This window comes from Dendrobates tinctorius, unplaced genomic scaffold, assembly GCF_039654945.1.
Source record: "Dendrobates tinctorius isolate UK_male_01 unplaced genomic scaffold, ASM3965494v1 ptg000231l, whole genome shotgun sequence".
Taxonomy (NCBI): domain Eukaryota; kingdom Metazoa; phylum Chordata; class Amphibia; order Anura; family Dendrobatidae; genus Dendrobates; species Dendrobates tinctorius.
The window spans coordinates 20,058,299-20,081,056 of NW_027361898.1; the positions used below are offsets into that span (position 1 = coordinate 20,058,299).

At 43.0% G+C, this 22,758-nt stretch overlaps 1 protein-coding gene across 1 annotated transcript in view; it reads right to left on the minus strand.

Moving 5' to 3' along the window:
* Positions 1 to 22,758, minus strand: part of TEX11 (testis expressed 11) — a 251,091-nt gene that overhangs the window by 208,593 nt on the left and 19,740 nt on the right. The window contains exons 4-6 of the mRNA XM_073555904.1: positions 18,947 to 19,027; positions 18,749 to 18,868; positions 7,943 to 8,023 (exon numbers count right to left, since the gene is read on the minus strand). Of these exons, the coding sequence (XP_073412005.1) occupies positions 7,943 to 8,023; positions 18,749 to 18,868; positions 18,947 to 19,027 (282 nt within the window). The remainder of the gene's footprint in view (positions 1 to 7,942; positions 8,024 to 18,748; positions 18,869 to 18,946; positions 19,028 to 22,758) is intronic.

Sequence of the window (22,758 nt, forward strand, 5' to 3'; positions counted from 1 at the left end):
GGGTGCCTTCCACTTTCATGTGCCTGCGGAGGGCCCATTTCCTACTCCCGGGCAGGCTGCCTGGATAGAGGATGTCATCAGTCGGAAAAAGCAAAGGGAGAAGGAGGTGTGGGCAGAATTGCGCCAACCCGGAGGTGGTGCTATGGCTGGCCGCCGCACATATGGCTAGTGTATACAGAAGCGGACAGATGTTTTGGGTTCATATGGGAGGTTGAGACCAATGAAAAGGTGAATGTGAACGCAGCCTCGGTCAATTTTGGGAGACCCTTGAAAGAAGGGGATTGGGTCTCCTTCTACAAGGAAGATTCCCTCGGGGCTACTACGCAGTGGCGTTTACCCTGTGCGCACCAGAGGAGATGGAATTGTACTCGGGCCTGAGCTCGACACGGCCAGTCCCCCATGTTGTTTGTACCCCTCAGGCCCCCACCGCAGCTGCTACACCATGGCAGCCTGTGACCTCTGCAGCTGCAGACTCACCCCTGTCCCAAAACCAGGTCTGGGATTCCACCACTGCTGGAGTGGCACGGGATGCGTGCCGCTGAAGAGAATGTTTGTGGAGTATATTTCGTTTTGCCGTTGCACTTAGGAAATATAACAAAGGACTGTTCTGCGTCCTTCAGGATGGAGGAAAAGCCCTGATGTTTTCTCCTCAGACGATGGAGGAGTTGCGTGACCGGATCTGGTCATAAGGACAATTTTTGTATGTTTGACCTGGAGGACTGCGAGCTGGGTGTTTTATTTTTGGAGCCTATGGACTCTTCCTGTTTTGTTCCACCTGTTGTGCCTATTCTGCTGGAAAAGCAGGACTTGACTCAGGAACTGTGTATCAAGGTACAGAGGTACCATTTTCAAAGGAAGGGGGAGGAACATCTTCCTTTAAAGAAAAGAAAGGGATATGGACTTGACTCATGTAGCATTCTTTTTCTGCCTCTAATATTGTTGTATGTATATAATTATGTATATATTAAAGTTTACAATGGTTGGGGACAAGCATATTAAAAGGAAGAGGGTATGTAAGGGGATAGAGAAATGCCGTTGTTACACTGTTTGTCTTTTATCTTATAATAATGCATATGCTTTTTGGTACTGCTACACAATAATGTGTATTACCATTATCTATGCCACCTTGGTACTGCTACATCATTGGATGTATTACCTTTACTGTATTATATGTAATGTATATATTTATGTGCTGTTATAATAGGGAAAGTGCAGATCTTGGTTTGGCCACTAGATGGGGGGCATTCTAGTATTCAAGGCTCTCAAGTAGTATGTAGTGAACAGTATAGGAAATGGTTAACATAGGAGGGACCGCTGTGTAGTAAGGCTAGACACAGGAAAGGTTAGGATCAGAGGGCTAGGGATGCCCAAACTGTCCACATGGGCTATATAGGCCCAGGATGCCACAGCAGTCACACAACCTGTAGTGAAGAGAACCCCAGCCATCCACAGCTACGTTAAAGGAAAATCAGCAGGCTAGAACAGTTGGAGAAGATTCAGGATGTGGCACCTCATTCCTTGGGCAGAAACCCTGGGATCCGGGGTGAAGCGGTCCAGGGACCCTATGGAAGCAGTGAGAGAGTACTGGAAAGACGTGGTGCAAAGTCAGCAGGCAGCACAGAAGGGTAGAAGTCTCTTACAGCGGTTTTTTATTAATGATCTTGTGTCTGGGGCGAAACAGACCGAGGGAAGCATACCCGTAGTAAAGCTGCACAAAGAATCCATTGAGGATCTGTTGGGGACGGTCCAATCCAGGCCTGCGCTTTGTGACCATGAAAGTTGTGCAGGGAAAGAAAAGGAACATTTTTGTTGAAGCCTGTTATAAAGACACAGTATGAGTAGTGAGGGGAAAAATCTATGGTCACAGTATAGGTAGCGAGGGGAAGAATGTATGAGGACATAATATGGGAAGCGAGGATGATGGGATGTGTGAAGATACAGTATCGAGAGTCGGGTTATGTGTGAGGAGTTGGCATGGAGAGTGAAGGGGTAAATATATGAGAAGACAGAATGGTTAGCAAGGGGGATGTAAGAAGAGACAATATGAGGAGGAAAGGGGAATAGTATGGGGGAGATAAGTGGGAGTGGGCACAGAATAGACACTAAGTAGTGTGGAGGGGTGCATGGGGGGACAATGTAAGTGCACAGCCAAGAGGGGACAGTAAGCCAAGGAGGGGGTGTGTGATGAGGAGGCACAGTATAAAGACCCTATAGGGGGACACCATGTGAGAAGACAGTGTGAAAAGGGGGTCCTGTATGGAAAGGAGAGAGCAGAATGGAATGTATGTACCATAAGAGGGACAGTGTATGGGTCTCATTTTGTGAAAGGAACATACTGAGGGGCAATTATCTATCCAGGGGCTCAGTGTACGGTAGATATTTTTATTCACAAGCATTATAATGATACTGCAATCTTTAAGGGCATCAAGTGGGGATGTGCTTCAAATGACTGGATAAGATGGAAGTCTGCAGAGATGAACTGTGAATGTGAAAACTCATACTCATCATGGAGTCTGGACAAGCTGAAGAAAGCAAATGACTCCATTCAGAGACAATGTCATCTATCAGGTACTTGGATATAATTTTTTTTTTTTATAATACTGACTAATTCTCATATTTTTATTTATGCTATGAGCATTAAAGGGGTTGCCCAAGGCTATGATGAGTGAATGACTGCAGGCTTTTGAATTCTCACAGTGCGTGTTGCACGCTGTCAGGATTCTCGGGTATTGGCAATCTGTATACATGCCGACTAAACATGTGGCCTCACTCACTGAAAACGAATTTTCTTCCTGCTTCTCTGTTTTTCTCTGAACATTGAGAGAATTAGGAAGAGCAGCACATTGGGACATGACTGCAAGAGTGCAAATCACATATGTGCTTGGTGGGGGAATGTATCGTATTTGGAATTTTCCTGTTTTTCAGTACATGTTTTACTAAATTGAATGATCCTTATATGGCTATTGCGACAGAAAAAAAAAGTTATTGCTGTTGGAAAAAAGGGTGAAAAAATTTAAAGTGCAAAATTGAAAAATTGCATGGTCTTTAAGCGACTATCCAGCTTATTAAAATATTTTAACCCCTTCACCTAGAAGCCTGTTTTCACCTTCATGACCAGGCCAATATTTACAATTCTGACCACTGCCAATTTATGAGGTCATAACTCTGGACCGCTTCAATGGATCCCACTGATTCTGAGAATATTTTCTCATGACATATTGTACTTTATGATAGTGGTAACATTTCTTTGCTATGACTTGCATTTACTTGCGGAAGAAAATGGAAATTTGGCAAAAAGTTCACAATTTTCAAGCTTTTAATTTTTAAGCCGTTAAATCAGAGAGATATATTGCACAAAATAGTTCATAGTTAATAAATAACATTTCCCACATGTCTACTTTGCATCAGCACAATTTTTGAAACAATTTTTTTTGTTAGGAAGTTATAAAGGTTAAAAGTTGACCAGTGATTTCTCATTTCCACACCAAAATTTGCAAAACCATTTTTTTTAGGGACCACCTCACATTTGAAGTGACTTTGAGGGGCCTATATGATAGAAAATACCCAAAACTGACATCATTCTAAAAACTGCACCCCCCCAAGGTACTCAAAACCATATTCAAGAAGTTTATTAACTTTTCAGGTGCTTCACAGGAATTTTTGGAACGTGGAAGAAAAAAATAAACATTTTACTTTTCTGTCACAAAAATTTAGACCTAACTTTTTTTTACTTTCGCAAGGGTAACAGGAGAAAATGGACCATACAATTTGTTGTGCAATTTCTCCTGAGTGCGCAGATACCCAATATGTGGAGGAAAACAACTGTATGGGCTTAGAAGGAGAGGAGCGCCATTTGACTTTTTGAATGTAAAATTTGCTGGAATAATTAGCGGTTACAATATCGTGTTTGGAGAGCCCCTGATGTGCCTAAACAGTGGAAACCCCTTTTTAGCTACAAATTTTGTATTTTCAAAAGGGCAAAAGGAGAAAATGTACATCAAAGTTTGTTATGCAATTTCTCCTGAGTACACCAATATCCCATATGTGGTCGAAAACTACTTTTGAGGCACAGTGCAAAGCTCAGAAGGGAAGTAGCACCATATTACAGTGCAGATTTTGCTGCATTTGTTTGAGGGTGTCATGTTACAATGGCAGAGCCCCTAAGGTGCCAGAACAGTAGAATCCCCCAGAAGTGACCCCATTTTACCAATTAAACCTCTCAATGAATTGATCTAGGGGTGCAGTGATTATATTGATACCACAGGTGTGTCACAGACTTTTATTCCATTGGGCAGTGAAGAAAAAATAATTTACATTTTTACCCCCAATATTGTGTGTTAGCCCCAAGTTTTATATTTTCAGACCAGGAAATGGGTAAAAATGGCACCAAAATTTGTCCCACAATTTCTGCTGAATATAGAAATACCCCATATGTGGCTTTACAGTATTGCATTGCCATATGGAGTTACTCGGGAGGGACGGAGTGCTATTTGCCTCGTGGAGCGCAGATTTTCCTAGACTAGTTTGTGGATTCCATATAAAGAGCCCCTAAGTGCTAGAAGAGCAGAATTTCCCCCATCAAGTGACCACATTTTGGAAATTATAACCCTTTGGGAATTTATCTACAGATGTAGTAATGATTTTGACTCCATTGGTGTTTTCCAGAAACAGGCAGCAGTGGATGTTGCTGAGTGAAAATTGCAAACTGCCACTGTAGTGACAAGTACGCTGTAGTACATTATGCCCAGCTCATTCTTCTGGTGACACGCACCTGTAAATTAGGTGGGCTCTCATCACTTCAGAAATGACAAACATGTGGGTGCTAAATGTGATTTAGGCACACTGGGGCTCAGAAGGGAGGAGGGCATTTGGATTTGGGAGCAGAGAATTTGCTGAAGTATTTTTGGCGAGCGAGGAGCCATTTAGCTTTTCCAGAGCCTTTGTGCTACCAGTAACGTGGAAGCCCTATATTTCTCTTAACAGATCTGAGTGGGGACTTGCTTTTTTGTGGATTGAGTGGAAGCTTTTATTGGGAACATTTAACATAACATTTGGAATCACAGTTATCCGGCGCTGAACGCTGACCACTTACTTTAAGGTTTCAATCTAAATCTCTGAGTGACGTGACAGATGAAACTCCCGAGGGATTTATACACTATAATGAGGTAGCAGATTTATTCTGGACTCCGTCTGGCCTCTGTTCAGTGGTGTCCTTTTCAGGAGCACACAAAACTGTGGCCGACGGCACTTTTATGCAATCCTAAAAAGACTGACACCGCCGGATCACAGGTCAGATGGTGTCCACAGTGCCTTCATCTGCCTCATTATAGGGAATCTTCTGCCGGGCGTTTTCTGTCTGAATCATGTATTTTGGAGATTTACAGAGAAACCCCAGTGTAAGCGCTCATGGCAGAGCACAGGATAAATGTGCGCCGATCCTTACTGCAAACTTTGGGAGGCAGAATGAAAAAAATCAACAGCATGTGAAGAAACGGTTTTATTTTTTATGCCGTTCCTCGTGCGGTATAAGTGATTAGGCAAATTAATACTTCAGGTCGGTGCGATTACAGCGATACCAGATTTATATATGTGCTGTCACACAGTAGAAGACACCTTTTATTGCGAAAAACTATTTTTTGCATCACCATATTTTGAGAGCTATAATTTTTTTAATATTTCGATCGACAGAGTCATGTGAGGACTTTTTTTTTTGCTGGACGAGCTGACTTTTATATTGGTACCATTTTCGGGCACATAACATTTTTTGATCGCTTTCTATTCTGATTTTTGGGAGACAGAGTGAACAAAAAATAGCAATTCAGGAATTGCTTTTAGTTGTTTTTTTAATACCTTTCTACGTGTGGTAAAATTAGTAAGACAGCTTTATTCCACGCGTCAGTACGATTACATCGATACATCATTTATATTTTTTTATGTTTTGGCGCTTTTACACAATAAAAACTATTTTGGGAGGCAGAATGAAAAAAATCAACAGCATGTGAAGAAATGGTTTTATTTTTTATGCCGTTGCTCGTGCGGTATAAGTGATTAGGCAAATTAATTCTTCAGGTCGGTGCGATTACAGCGATACCAGATTTATATATTTTTTATGTTTGGCTGCTGTCACACAGTAGAAGACACCTTTTATTGCGAAAAACTATTTTTTGCATCACCATATTTTGAGAGCTATAATTTTTTTAATATTTCGATCGACAGAGTCATGTGAGGACTTTTTTTTTTGCTGGACGAGCTGACTTTTATATTGGTACCATTTTCGGGCACATAACATTTTTTGATTGCATTCTATTCTGATTTTTGGGAGACAGAGTGAACAAAAAACAGCAATTCAGGAATTGCTTTTAGTTTTTTTTTTTTTTTTAATACCTTTCTACGTGTGGTAAAATTAGTAAGACAGCTTTATTCCACGGGTCAGTACGATTACATCGATACATCATTTATATTTTTTTTATGTTTTGGAGCTTTTACACAATAAAAACTATTTTATAGAAAAAATTATTATTTTTGCATCGATTTATTCTGAGAGCAATAACTTTTTTATTATTCTGCTGATGGAGCTGTTTGTGGCTTGTTTTTTTGTGGGACAAGATGAGGTTTTCAGCAGTACCATTTTTATTTACATCCGTCTTTTTGATCGCGTTTTATTGCACATTTTGTTCGGCGGTATGATAAAGCATTGTTTTTTGCCTCGTTTTTTATTCATTTTTTTTACAGTGCTCACTGAAGGGGTTAACTGGTTGGGATAGTTTTATAGAGCGGGTCGCTATGGATGCGGTGATACCAAATATGTGTACTTTTATTGTTTTTTTAATTTACATAAATACGGTAAATGTATTTATTGGAAAATTATTTATTTCTTTTCTTTATTTAGGGATTTTTACAAAAATGTTTTTACACTTTTTAATATTTTTTTAAACTTTTTTACATTGTCCCAGGATGGGACATCACTGAATAGTGTCAGGGTAAGTGCACACGTTGCGAATTCTGCTGCGGATTTTGCAAAATTCTCAGGTAAATCCGCAGGTCAAAAGACCTGCGGTTTATCTGCAGATTAGCCTGCGGTGTTGCCCTGCGGTTTGACACCTTATCATGGAGCAGGTGTAAAACCGCTGCGGAAACCGCACAAAGAATTGACATGCTGCGGATTAGAAACCGCAGCAAATATGCACGGAAAAATCTGCAGCATGTGCACAGCGTTTTTTGTTTTTCATAGATTTTAATGGTACTGTACACCGCAGCTGAAACTGTTGCGGATCCGCAGGGCCAAAACCGCTGCGGATCCGCAGCGTGTGCATACCCTCAGAATGCCGATCTGATACTCTGCACTGCAGAATATCACATCAGGATTTGACAGGCAGGGAAAGAGGCATGCCAGCGCCTGGAAGCAGGCGCTCACAAGCCACCTTCCCTGCAGGACCCGGAAGGACCCCGCAGCTATCTTGGGGTCGGGTGTCACCATGGAGACCATCAGGACAATGCAATCGCATTGAGGAAGCATGATCGTGCTGCTGTGCATATACTGTTTTTTGCATGTGGTCTGCAGAAGCGTATCACCCAGGTAATAAGTCCACATACACCTAGCCAGGACCCTCATTTTAATGTAGTGTGGCGGAGAGTCGAAGACGAGTACCTCACGCACGGCCACCGAACTGCACGTTACACTTACACATTACATTGAACTCAAATGTATCATGCTTAGAGGAGATTTGCCAAGTAGGGGTGACTCCTGCTCTTAAGGACAGTTTAAATGAATTACATTTATAACCTTGAGAAATGAGAAACTGAGCCAAACGTCCCCTGGCAAAATCAGATGATATCACACTAAAATTAGTAATTTGTTTTAACTATTTAGAATTTCTTTTCAGAAGACAACCCCTTTAAAAAAAGGTATAAAACAGAAATTTATATAAATAAAAAAGCTCACCTCAGTTGGTTGTCTCTGCAACATATCTTTGCACCTTTGAATTATATTTGAGGCCAATTCAAAATTTTTCTGAGACACTGCCTGCAAAAAATGTAAGAACACCACAAATGTTTAACCTCTCTGTTATGAAAATAACTTTAAAATTTACCGTTCATTATCATATATTAAAAACCTTCATTAAGGGTACCAAAATTATTTAATCAATTACTACCACTGAGCAAACAAGGCAAATAATACCTGTTTGCCTCCCAAATACCAGTCATTAAGAATAACAATAGTTTAAAAAAAAGACACTATAATATGTTAGCCGATATTTTGGGAAGGAGACGACTAAGAGGTTGATCATTCAGATATAGCAAGAAGGGAATGGATTTCCCTAATCAATTCCTATTTCCCAAGAGAAAAACCATCCCTACCTGACCAAGGTATGGCACATTAAAAAAAAACACTTCACGTCATGCAGCTCAAAAATAGCAAAGACTCTTTGACAACCATAGGCGTATCAATAAATTCTCTAGGAAGATTTGTGGAGATGTCTCTGAGCCCATACTGGGACACAAAGAAACCGGAGGGTGCAGCGGTCTTCCATTCTCTAATGAAGGGTAGCAATACAGTTCTTAAAAAGCACTCCTATTTTTATATTTTTTAATTAAATGTGTGTATATATGCATGTAATGTAGCTTGAGTGTATTAATATACCTACTTGCCAACTGCCACATCCTTCAGTGTCCAGCGCCATTCTTGTCTTCTTCTCAGTGAAGTCACCCCTCTGCAGACTCTTAGAAGGGAAGAGCGCAGCATGACCTGGAAGTGACTTTTACAATGTAAGCCTATGGAGGAGGGTGAGAACGAAGCTAGAGAGGCTTTCATTGTAAAAGACTTCTGGGTCACACAAAGCTTAGAGTGAGCCACTTCATCGCAATTGCAGCAATGTTTCTAAAAAGAACAGAACAGCACTGGACAATGGAAAAAGTGGTGGTAGGGGAGAATATTAATAAACTCACACTATAATACTTGCATGTATACATATATTTAATTTTAAAAAATAGAGATGGTAGTACTTCTTTAACCCATTAATGACCCATTAATGCAGATACGCCTTTTAATGGCAGTAGTTAACGGTACTTATACCATGGTGTGGAAAAAGTGTATTGTGCCCCCCAGAGTCGGATTTTTTCCGGGGTCTCAGCTGCCGGGGGTAGACGAGACCCCAGAGAACATGATTCGGTTTGGTTTTTACCGACCCCGCTTTTGCGATCGCTGTTATTAACCGTATAACGGCAACCGCAAAGTTCGATGTGCCATTTAATTTCTCTCTCCTCTGATGTGATCGCACATCAGAGGAGAAATAGGGTCCCCAATCCCCCCCCAGTACCTTCTCGGCCCTCGTGCTTCCCCTACATGGGCGCCGCCATCTTCCGGGAAGAAAATGGGGGGCGCATGCGAAGTGTGCTTACCAAGATCTGCTGGCTGGCACCCAGCAACAATAGGAAGATTTTTCCTATTGGTTCATTTTGGTCACTGTGATAGACCCTTGGCTCCGTCACTAAGGGGTTAATGGACAAAAAGCAAGATTCAACATCAGTTAGGCGGTCCTCCATATAAATTACTTTTTGTTCAATCTCCGTCACCCTTTGTCTATTGGGCATGTTGTCTTAGGCTGGGTTCACATCGCCTTAGTGCAATCTGTTTAATGGATCTGTTAAATGGATGTGCTAACCATGTGTCCCAAGTTGTCTTTTTTTTGGCGAACGCGTCAACGCATGTGTTAACTCATGGTTGCATTGCGTTGCCATGCATTAGCATGCGTTAGTAATAGAATTCTATGCAGAGCGAACGCTTCCGTTTGCTCTGCGTTGACTGTAACCTACCTGAAAACACGGCTGACCACGTTCGAAGGTGCGTCACAAAATAGCGGACCATCGCTAATGCATGCCGATTTTGACATGCGATAGGATGCGTTACGCTAATGTTAGTCAATGGGTGCGTTAACAGATCCGTTACATTAAGTTAGTGCCGCTTAGTAACGGATCCGTTAAACGGATTGCACTAACTTGATGTGAACCTAGCCTTATCTAATTTGAGGTCTTCAATAGCTAACACAGCTTGACATTGCTGGATCTCCAGAATGACTTTCTGTGCATTGCTTTGCGGCTCAGGTGATGTCTCACCAGAGTCCTACTGACACTGACTGGCACTTGTAGTATCTTCCTCAAAGTTCTAAGCTATTTTACCAGTCTTTCAGCAGTATGTGGCTGTTTCTTTTGCTGAGAATTAGTAGCTGCACCTTTTTTTGGAGGCATTCCGAAGCTATTCTTAGAGGTACTATAGAGATGAAATTCAGGAGATTCTAACAGTGTCTGTATTAGACATTTCTAGGTGTTGCATATCAGCAGGTTTGTCACAGCATCCCGCCCTCCATCAGTAGGAACTGGAAAGTCCTTTGATACAGAGATAGAATATTGTCCTCTGTGTAGGGGTATGGTGTAAGAGGGTGACCTGTGATTACACCAGGAGAGCACTAGGACCCTGTGGTGTTTGCCTGCTGCAGCTAAGAGCAGATGCTGCAGTGCCTGAGAATCTGTGTGTGCTGGGGGGTGGGGCCTAGTGTCCTGTCTAGAGCTGTAAGGGGAGCTTCCACAAGAAGAGAGACTGCCCTGAGAGACACTGTATGTGGAGCAGCTTGTGAGAAGCAAAGAGATTGAACGCTGCAACCACTTCATCTTGGGAGCCTGAGACCTTGCTGTGGAACAAAGACTGAGCATTCATGAGAGCTGTGTGACTGTGGAGCTCTGTGGAGTCCCTGTTGTGATGAGCTGAGAAGCAATATTGGACAGACTTTTTAGCTGAGAAGCAATAATGGACAGACATTTTATACAGAAACAGGCGTATTGCTTCTAGGAGAATTCATGAGGACTACTGGAGGAGAGACGGCATCTTGAGGCTACAGAACTATAAGGCCCCGGGATTTGGGCTCAGCACCGGCCGACAAGATGAGGAACCTTGTGTTGCTGCAACTGATTGGTGCCAAAGATTTGGGACTGGCTGCAGCCGATGCAATCTATATGCCCGAGAGACTCATCTCAGGCTAAAGGCACCATAGTCATGGATATCCGGGTATCCCTAGTTGAAGCGCTTAAGGACCCTTGTATTATATTTGGACCTGCCCCCCCACACACCCAGGTTAGTCAGAAGTATGGGCCCCTGTAGCATTCTAAATTCTATAAAGACTTATGAATTGCCCCCTCCCCCTTCATTATGTAGTAATGTCCCCCATCCTGGTATATATGCCCATCATCCTGGTGAATATGTCTGCATCCTGGTATATATGTTCCAATGCTGGTATATATGGTCCCCATCCTGGTATGTATGGTCCGCATGGTCTCCATCCCGGTATATATCCCCCCTTCCCCAATCCTAATGTATGTGTTGCCGTTCTGCCCCTAATGCATAAGAAAAAACAAAAGCATTCTACTCACCTTTCCTCTGCTCCCACGTCACCCAGTGTCTTTTGTAGCCACCGCACAGCCCAGCAGCTGACTTCGGAGTGTGTGCCATTGTCATGCGCCACTCACTGTGGCTGCATCTCCGACGTCAACTCACAGCCACTGCATGTATCACAGTGCAGCATGCATTGCAGTGCAGGGACCCGACGGGTCTCTGCAACACGATGCATGTCATCTCGATCTGCATCTTCAGTGAGGACGCAGATTCAGCAGAAGCAGGCACCTGTACCCCCGTGCCTGGTTGTGGCCTTGATCCCTGTGACCACAGTTGTTACACCTCTGTGTTTTTTTTCTGTTGGTGAACCAATAGTCTTACCAATGTGTGTTCCCCTCACCCAGTGTTGTCTGAGTGGTGTTCTACCCATGGGGATTGAGTGCAGGCGTTCAGTGGTTCTTGCGGGCTCTCGAAAGACAGCCAGGCCAGCAGACAAGAGCACCCACTGAACCGTGTGTCTCCATAGTGATGTCACTGACCAACAGAGGAGCCGGAAGTGCCATAGCAGCACCACTCTCCCATTTCAGATTCAGTGGCAATGAATCTGGCGCCTCAACTTCCTTCCCTGTCTATTTATGACTACCAAGAGTAAGAGTGAACAGATCCTACGTAGTTATGTATCATATACATATACTGCAGGTGTAGGCAGACATAGGATGAAAGAAAATGCAGAATGGGTTTGAATAAGGGTTTCTAGGCCCATACACATCACACTGAGAGTGGAATTATTTTTAGAACAGTGGAATGACAACCCAGGTATGAGTGAACTAAACCTGGAGAAGTAAACTGGGCCCAGAGACCTTTGTTGAAATCCATTCTCCATTTTCTTTGCTGCCTGTGTTGTGCTGTTGTATTTCAATGGAGCCCATGGAAGTCAATTGGTTTTCCTTGTTGACATTATTTCAAATGGACCTTCCAGCGCTCCCCCACCAACATTGTTTCCAATTGGCAATCGTGTCATTCCTTTTGGTACAACCCCAGTGAACAATTACTTTCCTGCTGTGTCAGCCAATTGTGTTTTGGTTAGTTAAAACATGTACTTTAATAGATCTATCCCCATATTTTTTAATTTCTTTTAAATAAAAGTGTATTTTGAGGTCATCTAAAGTATTCTATTTCTTCTTGTAGTGCAAATAATGGAGTTTTCAAGAAGGCAAAGGAACAACAAAGTTATGATTTACTTGGGGTTTGAATATCTTGCATTTCATACTATCAAAGCAGTAGTGACTTGGAAATGCTCTTCAAAGTGCCATTCAATTCTCAAAACAAAAGATAGCAACGTAGATCAAGAACTAACAGAACATTGTCATGACTCCTGCCCTCAAAAAACAGAAGCAAACGTGCTCTGTGCTGCAGAGCATCTCACCTATAACTCTATACTATTCTCCTGCCCGGCAGAGCATCTCATCTATAGAGTAGAGGAACACTAGGGTATGCATTATCGGAGCGATTTTGCTGCATAACAGTCGCCCGAGTGCTTTACGTATGGTCATGCGAGTGTGGTGCGAGTGTGATGCGATTTTGCATTTCTTTTCTCAGCTAACATCAGTGTGACATCCGTGTGACATCTGTATGGTGTCCGTGTGCAATGCGTTTGTCAAAGACACCGCACTGAACTTGCTCACTGAGCCAGTGCGCGTGTCCTGAGTAAAGCGAACTGTGCTCAAAGCTACCTGTGGAGCGGGCAGCAACCGAATAGATGCGTACTTCAGAGCTGCAGGTCCTGAAGCACGTGACTGCTAGAGGCGTGGCCTAAACTCCACAGAGCTAGGAGCTGCAAGACAATTCCTAGCAGAGTAACTGCGAGACAAAGTTACCAAGGGGCATAGACAGTGAGAATAGTCAGGACGTAGCCAATGAGTCACACACAGAGATAGCTGTAGGGTACCAAAGGGGGCGAGCAGAGAGTAGTCAGATCATATGCAATGAGTCATACACAGATAGTTGCAAGGTACAAGAGGGGCGAGCAGAGAGTAGTCAGGTCACATGCAATGAGTCATACACAGATAATAACGCAGTACAAAATCAACAGGCAAACTCACAACGGGAAACAGAATCGGGTCAGAACCATATAAACAAGCTATAGCAACAAACAGGCACACGGGGGTCAGCACACTAGGCCAATGGCAAAAGTATAGCTGGCAGGGATTGAAGCTACCCAGGGGTTTATGAAGCTCTCCCAGAACCAGAAAGAGGCCACAATCATTAACCCCAAGTGTGCAGGTCAAAACCTGCACAAAGCTCCAGACATTAACCCCCGGTGTGCAGCTCAAAAACCCGCACTGGGATCATGACAGTACCCCCCTCTCAACGGGGGGCCTCCGGACCCCCAGGCTTCCCCGGGTACTTGGCATGGAACGCCTGAACCAGGCGATCTGCATGTACCAAGCGAGCAGGGACCCATGAGCGCTGTTCTGGTCCATATCCCTTCCAGTGGACCAGGTACTGCAAAGAGCGGCGCACCCGCCGAGAGTCCACAATATGTCCGACCTCATACTCCAATTGACCCTCCACCAGCACTGGAGGAACAACAGTCTCAGAGTTCTCTTTGACAGATCCTGCTGGTTTCAACAGAGACTTATGGAACACATTAGATATTTTTAAGGAGGCGGGGAGGCGCAACCTATATGCCACAGGGTTGACTATCTCCATAATCTCGTACGGACCAATGAACTTTGGTCCCAACTTAACTGATGGTACCTTTAAGTTGATGTTACGCGTGGAGAGCCAATCCTTCTCTCCCACCTGAAACATGTCTCCCGAGGCTCTCTTTTTGTCCGCAAAATATTTGTATCTCCCCTGGGCTCGAGAGATATTACGCTGGACCTCAGCCCAGAGGTCTTTTAACCATTGAACGGACCCCTCTGCTCCTGGACAACCGGAATCCACCCGAGAAAACTCCCCAAAATGCGGATTAAAGCCATAGTTAATCAGGAATGGGGACATGTTGGTGGACTGACTCACCCGGTTGTTAAAAGCGAATTCAGCCAACGGTAAAGCATCACACCAATCCTCCTGTCTGGCGGAGGTCAGACACCTGAGAATTTTCTCCAGGGATTGATTGGTGCGTTCTGTCTGACCATTACTCTCCGGGTGATATGCCGACGAGAAGGAGAGTGAGATGCCCAATTTCATACAGAACGCCCTCCAAAATTTGGCCACAAACTGCACACCTCTGTCAGACACAACATTCAGGGGTACCCCATGCAATCGGACCACATGCTGCACAAACAATCTTGACAACGTTTCTGCTGAAGGTAATGCTGCCAAGGGAATGAAATGGGCCTGTTTAGACTACTGCTTTTATTGACTGCGGTTCGGCTGTGAACCTGATTGATACCAAGGTTATGACTCTTAATAAGATAGGGACAGTCAGGCTTCATGATCCTGTTAAACTTGTGGCAATTGACTCATCTCCTCTTAACCAAGACGGTATCTGTTGCAGGTCTGAACATTTTTCTCTAAAAGTGGGTTCCACTCATGTGGAGAAACTAAGTTGTCTGGTGATAGATAACTTGCCTGCAGGACTGGTACTGGGGATGCCTTGGCATCAACGCCATAATCCTACCATTGATTGGGTTACAGGGGCCAGTTATAATGTCAAAGACACCGCACTGAACTTGCTCACTGAGCCAGTGCGCATGTCCTGAGTAAAGCGAACTGTGCTCAAAGCTACCTGTGAAGCGGGCAGCAACCGAATAGATGCGTACTTCAGAGCTGCAGGTCCTGAAGCACGTGACTGCTAGAGGCGTGGCCTAAACTCCACAGAGCTAGGAGCTGCAAGACAATTCCTAGCAGAGTAACTGCGAGACAAAGTTACCAAGGGGCATAGACAGAATAGTCAGGACGTAGCCAATGAATCACACACAGAGATAGCTGTAGGGTACCAAAGGGGGCGAGCAGAGAGTAGTCAGGTCACATGCAATGAGTCATACACAGATAGTTGCAAGGTACAAGAGGGGCGAGCCGAGAGTAGTCAGGTCACATGCAATGAGTCATACACAGATAATAACGCAGTACAAAATCAACAGGCAAACTCACAACGGGAAACAGAATCGGGTCAGAACCATATAAACAAGCTATAGCAACAAACAGGCACACGGGGGTCAGCACACTAGGCCAATGGCAAAAGTATAACTGGCAGGGATTGAAGCTACCCAGGGGTTTATGAAGCTCTCCCAGAACCAGAAAGAGGCCACAATCATTAACCCCAAGTGTGCAGGTCAAAACCTGCACAGAGCTCCAGACATTAACCCCCGGTGTGCAGCTCAAAAACCTGCACTGGGATCATGACAGCGTTTTTAACATGGTCTTTCCTATGCTGTATAAAGTTCGAAAAGAGAAGACAGACAGATACAGTTGTGGCCAAAAGTATTGACACCCCTGCAATTCTGTCAGATAATACTCAGTTTCTTCCTGACAATGATTGCAAACACAAATTCTTTGGTATTATTATCTTCATTTAATTTGTCTTAAATGAAAAAACAAAAAAAAGAATTGTCCTAAAGCCAAATTGGATATAATTCCACACCAAACATAAAAAAGAGGGTGGACAAAAGTATTGGCACTGTTCGAAAAATCATGTGATGCTTCTCTAATTTGTGTAATTAACAGCACCTGTAACTTACCTGTGGCACCTAACAGGTGTTGGCAATAACTAAATCACACTTGCAGCCAGTTGACATGGATTAAAGTTGACTCAACCTCTGTCCTGTGTCCTTGTGTGTACCACATTGAGCATGGAGAAAAGAAAGAAGACCAAAGAACTGTCTGAGGACTTGAGAAACCAAATTGTGAGGAAGCATGAGCAATCTCAAGGCTACAAGTCCATCTCCAAAGACCTGAATGTCCCTGTGTCTACCGCGCGCAGTGTCATCAATAAGTTTAAAGCCGATGGCACTGTGGCTAACCTCCCTAGATGTGGACGGAAAAGAAAAATTGACAAGAGATTTCAATGCAAGATTGTGCGGATGTTGGATAAAGAACCTCGACTAACATCCAAAGAAGTTCAAGCTGCCCTGCAGTCCGAGGGTACAACAGTGTGAACCCGTACTATCCATCGGCATCTGAATGAAAAGGGACTGTATGGTAGGAGACCCAGGAAGACTCCACTTCTTACCCTGAGACATAAAAAGCCAGGCTGGAGTTTGCCAAAACTTACCTGAAAAAGCCTAAAATGTTTTGGAAGAATGTTGTCTGGTCAGATGAGACAAAAGTAGAGCTTTTGGGGAAAAGGCATCAACATAGAGTTTACAGGAGAAAAAAAGAGGCATTCAAAGAAAAGAACACAGGTCCCTACAGTCAAACATGGCGGAGGTTCCCTGATGTTTTGGGGTTGCTTTGCTGCCTCTGGCACTGGACTGCTTGACAGTGTGCATGGCATTATGAAGTCTGAAGACTACCAACAAATTTTGCAGCAAAATGTAGGGCCCAGTGTGAGAAAGCTGGTTCTCTCTCAGAGGTCATGGGTCTTCCAGCAGGACAATGACCCAAATTACACTTCAAAAAGCACTAGAAAATGGTTTGAGAGAAAGCACTGGAGACTTCTAAGGTGACCAGCAATGAGTCCAGACCTGAATCCCATAGAACACCTGTGGAGAGATCTAAAAATGGCAGTTTGGAGAAGGCACCCTTCAAATATCAGGGACCTGGAGCAGTTTGCCAAAGAAGAATGGTCTAAAATTCCAACAGAGCATTGTAAGAAACTCATTGATGGTTACCGGAAGCGGTTGGTCGCAGTTATTTTGGCTAAAGGTTGTGCAACCAAGTATTAGGCTGAGGGTGCCAATTCTTTTGTCTGGCCCATATTTGGAGTTTTGTGTGAAATGATCAATGTTTTGCTTTTTGCTTCATTCTCTTTTGTGGCTTTTCATTTAAGACAAATTAAATGAAGATAATAATACCAAAGAATTTGTGTTTGCAATCATTTTCAAGAAGAAACTGAGTATTATCTGACAGAATTTCAGTGGTGTCAATACTTTTCTCCACAACTGTAGGATAGATAGATTGAACAGAATAGACAGACAGATGCTAGAATAGGTAGATCGGGCTTACCAGTCTCCCACCCATTAAGCATCATGCATATTCACTGCATTGACCATCAAACTGCCAATCACAGACACTCACACTCTGTGAGAGCCTCTGTGATTGGCTGTTGCAGTCAGACTGCATTTCCTCGATCTGGACAGTGTTTGTGCTTGGTTGCAATACACATTAATCTGCTATCATAGGGTGTTAAATAAATAAATATTTTTTTTTTAAAAAAGCGTGGGGCTTCGCATTATTTTTAAGTCTAGCCTGATGAAAGAGTATAGCTGCAGGCTGCCACCCTCAGCTGCCTAATTTTACCTTTACTGGCAAAAAAGAAATGTGTGGGCTCTGGCCTATTTTTAATTGCAAGCCAAGGTAAAACAAGGCAGCTGAGGGCTGGTATTCTCAGCGGGGTGAGGGGCCAATGTTTTAGGGCCCCCCACACTAAAGAATGGCAGCCCGCAGCCACCCCTGAAAATGGCGCTAGTGTGGCTGTGCCCATACCTGTATATTCTCCCCCTGCCCTGCAGAGCTTCTCACCTATAATTCTATATTATTCTTCTGCCCTGCAGAGCTTCTTACCTATAATTCTTTATTATTCTTCTGCCCTGCTGAGCATCTCACCTATACCTGTATACTATCCCCCTGTTCTGCAGAGCATTTAACCTATAATTCTATATTATTCTTCTGCCCTGCAGAGCATCTCACACATACCTGGATACTATCCCCTTGTCCTGCAGAGCATATAGGCTATAGATATATGCTACTCTCTGTCCTGCAGAGCATCTCACCTATAACTCTGTACTGTTTTCTTGTAGGTATTCATGTCTGTGGGCATTTTTCACATACTGTGTAACCATTCTCACCTTGCACCTCAAATATCAAAGATCTGAAACTTTGTGATGCTGCAATTGGCAAATTTCTTTGTGGGCATTTTCCATGTGGGCAATTTTCCATGCGGGCAATTTTCCGTGTGGGCAATTTTCCATGTGGTCATTTTTCCTGTGGGCATTTTTCTGGTCATCTGAGTTTGGATGAGATGGTTTCCTTCTCCCCTGCCCTTGATACTGCCCACATCACACTGTACATTCCTGCACATCGCTTTAATGTGGGCACTGACTGTAGCAGGAGCTGCTCTCCACTATATTGGTGAGTGGGTGGTACAGTATTGTTCTCGCTCAGCCCCCCACCCCACCCCCAGCTGGTGGTACATTCTGAAATTTGGACAGGTTTAGAGAAATAATAGGATAAAAAAATATGATTTATTTGACTTACAGCTTCAGCTTGATATGTTAACACCTTGAAAACATCCTGTTCTATGTGGGCTTTATGCACATTCACATCAGTCTCCTTGCTGCTCCTTTGAGTCATCATGGAATACAATTTTTCCAAATTCTAGTAGAAACAATATAAGCAGACATATCAAATCACAGTTCTTGCTTTACATGAAGCTAAAAGCATGAATTTACTTACATTTAATGCAATGCCAAGAAATTCATTGGCAAGTTCAGGCTTTCCAGCATCTATCCAGCATTTTCCAGTCTTCATCGCCATCTATGTTTTAATGTAAAACTGGTTGTTATTATTTCAGCTAAATATTTAAAGGGGAAAATCCTTTTAACCCCCCACAAGTGATGCAATTTTGGAAACAACAATCTTCAAGGATTTTATCCAGGGGTATAGTGAGCATTTTGAACTTGCAGGTATGACACAGAATTTGATAACAGTAGGTCGTCATATTGAATACGTTATCATTCGTGTTGAGGCCAAGTACTCGCTACTCCATTTTGCATCGGGTGCTCGGGTATGCGCCGAATGTCACGGGTGCTCGAGTGACATGCTCAAGTCCCTGCTTTGAATGATTCTCAGACACTAAACACCTAAGATAATTTTCCAGATTCCGGTTAACCCGTTCAGTATGCCCTTTAGACTGCGGGTTAAATGCTGAAGAGAACGACATTTGGATCCCCAAATGAGTGCAAGACGCCATGCAAAATTTGAAAATAAACTGAACACCCAGGTCAGACACAATATCGGTAGGAATCCAATGTAATTTTACAATCTCTCTGATGAAAATTTGTGCCAAGGTTTTAGCGTTAAAGATGACATTTTACTAAATCTATCCACCACCATCAAAATTACAGTATTACCTGCCGACACGGGTAGATAAGTGATAAAATCGACCGATAAATGAGTCCAAGGTCTATTGGGAATCGCCAATGGTTGAAGAGACCCAAATTCACGAGTTTAAGAGGTTTTAGAATGCGCACGGACACTGCAGGCAGCTACATACTCCCGGACATCCTGATATATCCCTGACCACCAAAAACGCAGAGTAAGAAGATCTGTAGTGGCTTTATTACCAGGATTTCAGGCTATGACCGAATAATGATGTTCACTAAGAACTGTCAGACGAAGATTCACAGGTACAAACGGTTTCCCTAATGGACAGGCAGCAGGGGCATCCCCCTCAATCTCAACAACCTCTTTCTCAAAATCGGAGCATATAGACGCAATAACCACTCCTTTTTGTAGTATAGAAAGACATTCACATCTCGGTTCCCTCCCAGGAAAACAACGAGATAAGGCATCCGCCTTAATGTTCTTGTTCCCTGGCCTACATGTAACAAAAACGTTAAACTTGGAGAAGAACAATGCCCATCTCGCCAGTGGATGCGTTAAACATTTCGCAGACTCTAGATATTCAAAATTCTTATGATCAGTGATTACCATAACTGGATGAAATGCCCCCTTCAAGGGATTACCATAATAGGATGAACTGCCCCCCTTCAAAAAATGATGCCACTCTTCTAAGGCTCGCTGCCCAGCTACCAATGTCATAATTTCTCTCCGGAGATGCTCCAAAAATTTATTCACAAAGTAAGACAGGTATTTAGGCACAGACTGGGTATCCACCCTTGCAAGCCGGGTGCCCAAGCAGGGTCATTGACAATGCTCCACTTTACCACCTCTCGAGTCTGCCAATTTACCACAGGGTTCTGCAGACGGAGCCAAGAGAGTCCAAGAACCACAGGAGACTGCAGGCCCTCTAGCACATAACAGTCAATACCTTCTGAGTGGATTTCCCCTAGCTTTAGATGTAACCCTCAAACAACCTTTTTTTTTGTGGTTAAGTAATATATCTTTATTTAGTTTACCAAAAAACGTATACAAGTTCGCATGAAAAACCGCATAAAACACGCATCAAAAACGCATGTAAGAAAGCATCAAAGACACAGGTGACCTGCAAGTGACCTCTGGTGCAGATTTGGTGCAGATTTTACCTGTGTAAAATCATGCGCAAATTCTGATGCTATCATGACCGTGTAAACATACCCTTATCTACTATATACAGTCATATGTAAAAGTTTGGGCACCCCTATTAATGTTAACCTTTTTTCTTTATAGCAATTTTGGTTTTTGCAACAGGTATTTCAGTTTCATATATCTAATAACTGATGGACTCAGTTATATTTCTGGATTCAAATGAGGTTTCTTGTACTAACAGAAAATGTGCAATCTGCATTTAAACAAAATTTGACCGGTGCAAAAGTATGGGCACCCTTATCATTTTCTTGATTTGAACACTCCTAACTAATTTTTACTGACTTCCTGAAGCACTAAATTGGTTTTGTAACCTCATTGAGCTTTGAACTTCATAGCCAGGTGTATCAAATCATGAGAAAAGATATTTAAAGTGGCCACTTGCAAGTAGTTCTCCTATTTGATTCTCCTATGAAGAGTGGCATCATGGGCTCCTCAAAACAACTCTCAAATGATCTGAAAACAAAGATTATTCAACATAGCTTTTCAGGGGAAGGATACAAAAAGTTGTCTCAGATATTTAACCTGTCAGTTTCCACTGTGAGGAACATAGTAAGGAAATGGAAGAACACAGGTACAGTTCTTGTTAAGCCCAGAAGTGGCAGGCCAAGAAAAATATCAGAAAGGCAGAGAAGAAGAATGCTGAGAACAGTCAAGGACAATCCACAGACCACCACCAAAGACCTGCAGCATCGTCTTGCTGCAGATGGTGTCACTGTGCATCGGTCAACAATACAGCGCACTTTACACAAGGAGAAGCTGTATGGGAGAGTGATGCGAAAGAAGCCGTTTCTGCAAGCACGCCACAAACAGAGTCACCTGAGGTATGCAAAAGCACATTTGGACAAGCCAGTAACATTTTGGAAGAAGGTCCTGTGGACTGATGAAACAAAGATTGAGTTGTTTGGTCATACAAAAAGGCGTTATGCATGCGCTGTATTGTTGACCGATGCACAGTGACACCATCTGCAGCAAGATGATGCTGCAGGTCTTTGGAGGTGGTCTGTGGATTGTCCTTGACTGTTCTCACCATTCTTCTTCTCTGCCTTTCTGATATTTTTCTTGGCCTGCCACTTCTGGGCTTAACAAGAACTGTACCTGTGTTCTTCCATTTCCTTACTATGTTCCTCACAGTGGAAACTGACAGGTTAAATCTCTGAGACAACTTTTTGTATCCTTCCCCTGAAAAGCTATGTTGAATAATCTTTGTTTTCAGATCATTTGAGAGTTGTTTTGAGGAGCCCATGATGCCACTCTTCATAGGAGAATCAAATAGGAGAACTACTTGCAAGTGGCCACTTTAAATATCTTTTCTCATGATTTGATACACCTGGCTATGAAGTTCAAAGCTCAATGAGGTTACAAAACCAATTTAGTGCTTCAGGAAGTCAGTAAAAAGTAGTTAGGAGTGTTCAAATCAAGAAAATGATAAGGGTGCCCATACTTTTGCACCGGTCAAATTTTGTTTAAATGCAGATTGCACATTTTCTGTTAGTACAAGAAACCTCATTTGAATCCAGAAACATAACTGAGTCCATCAGTTATTAGATATATGAAACTGAAATAGCTGTTGCCAAAACCAAAATTGCTATAAAGAAAAAAGGTTAACATTAATAGGGGTGCCCAAACTTTTACATATGACTGTAATTGTCTAATTCTGTCTGTCTGGCTGTAACGGAAATCCCGCAGCGCTGATTGGTAACGCCCGGCCAGCCGCAACCAATCAGCGCATTCGAACGACGCATGCCTCTGTCGGGAGATCTGCAGGCAGGAGAGAGAGAGAGAGATTCTAGAATACCCAAAGCATTAGAATTGGGCCACCATCTAATATTTCAATAAAAGTCCAGTAGTGTATATGTAATAAAGTCACCTTTTGGCTTCATAATTCACTATCCCTCTCTCTACCTGTATCAATCCATCTATCTGTTCATCTATGTTCTGTCTCTGACATAATTAATGAC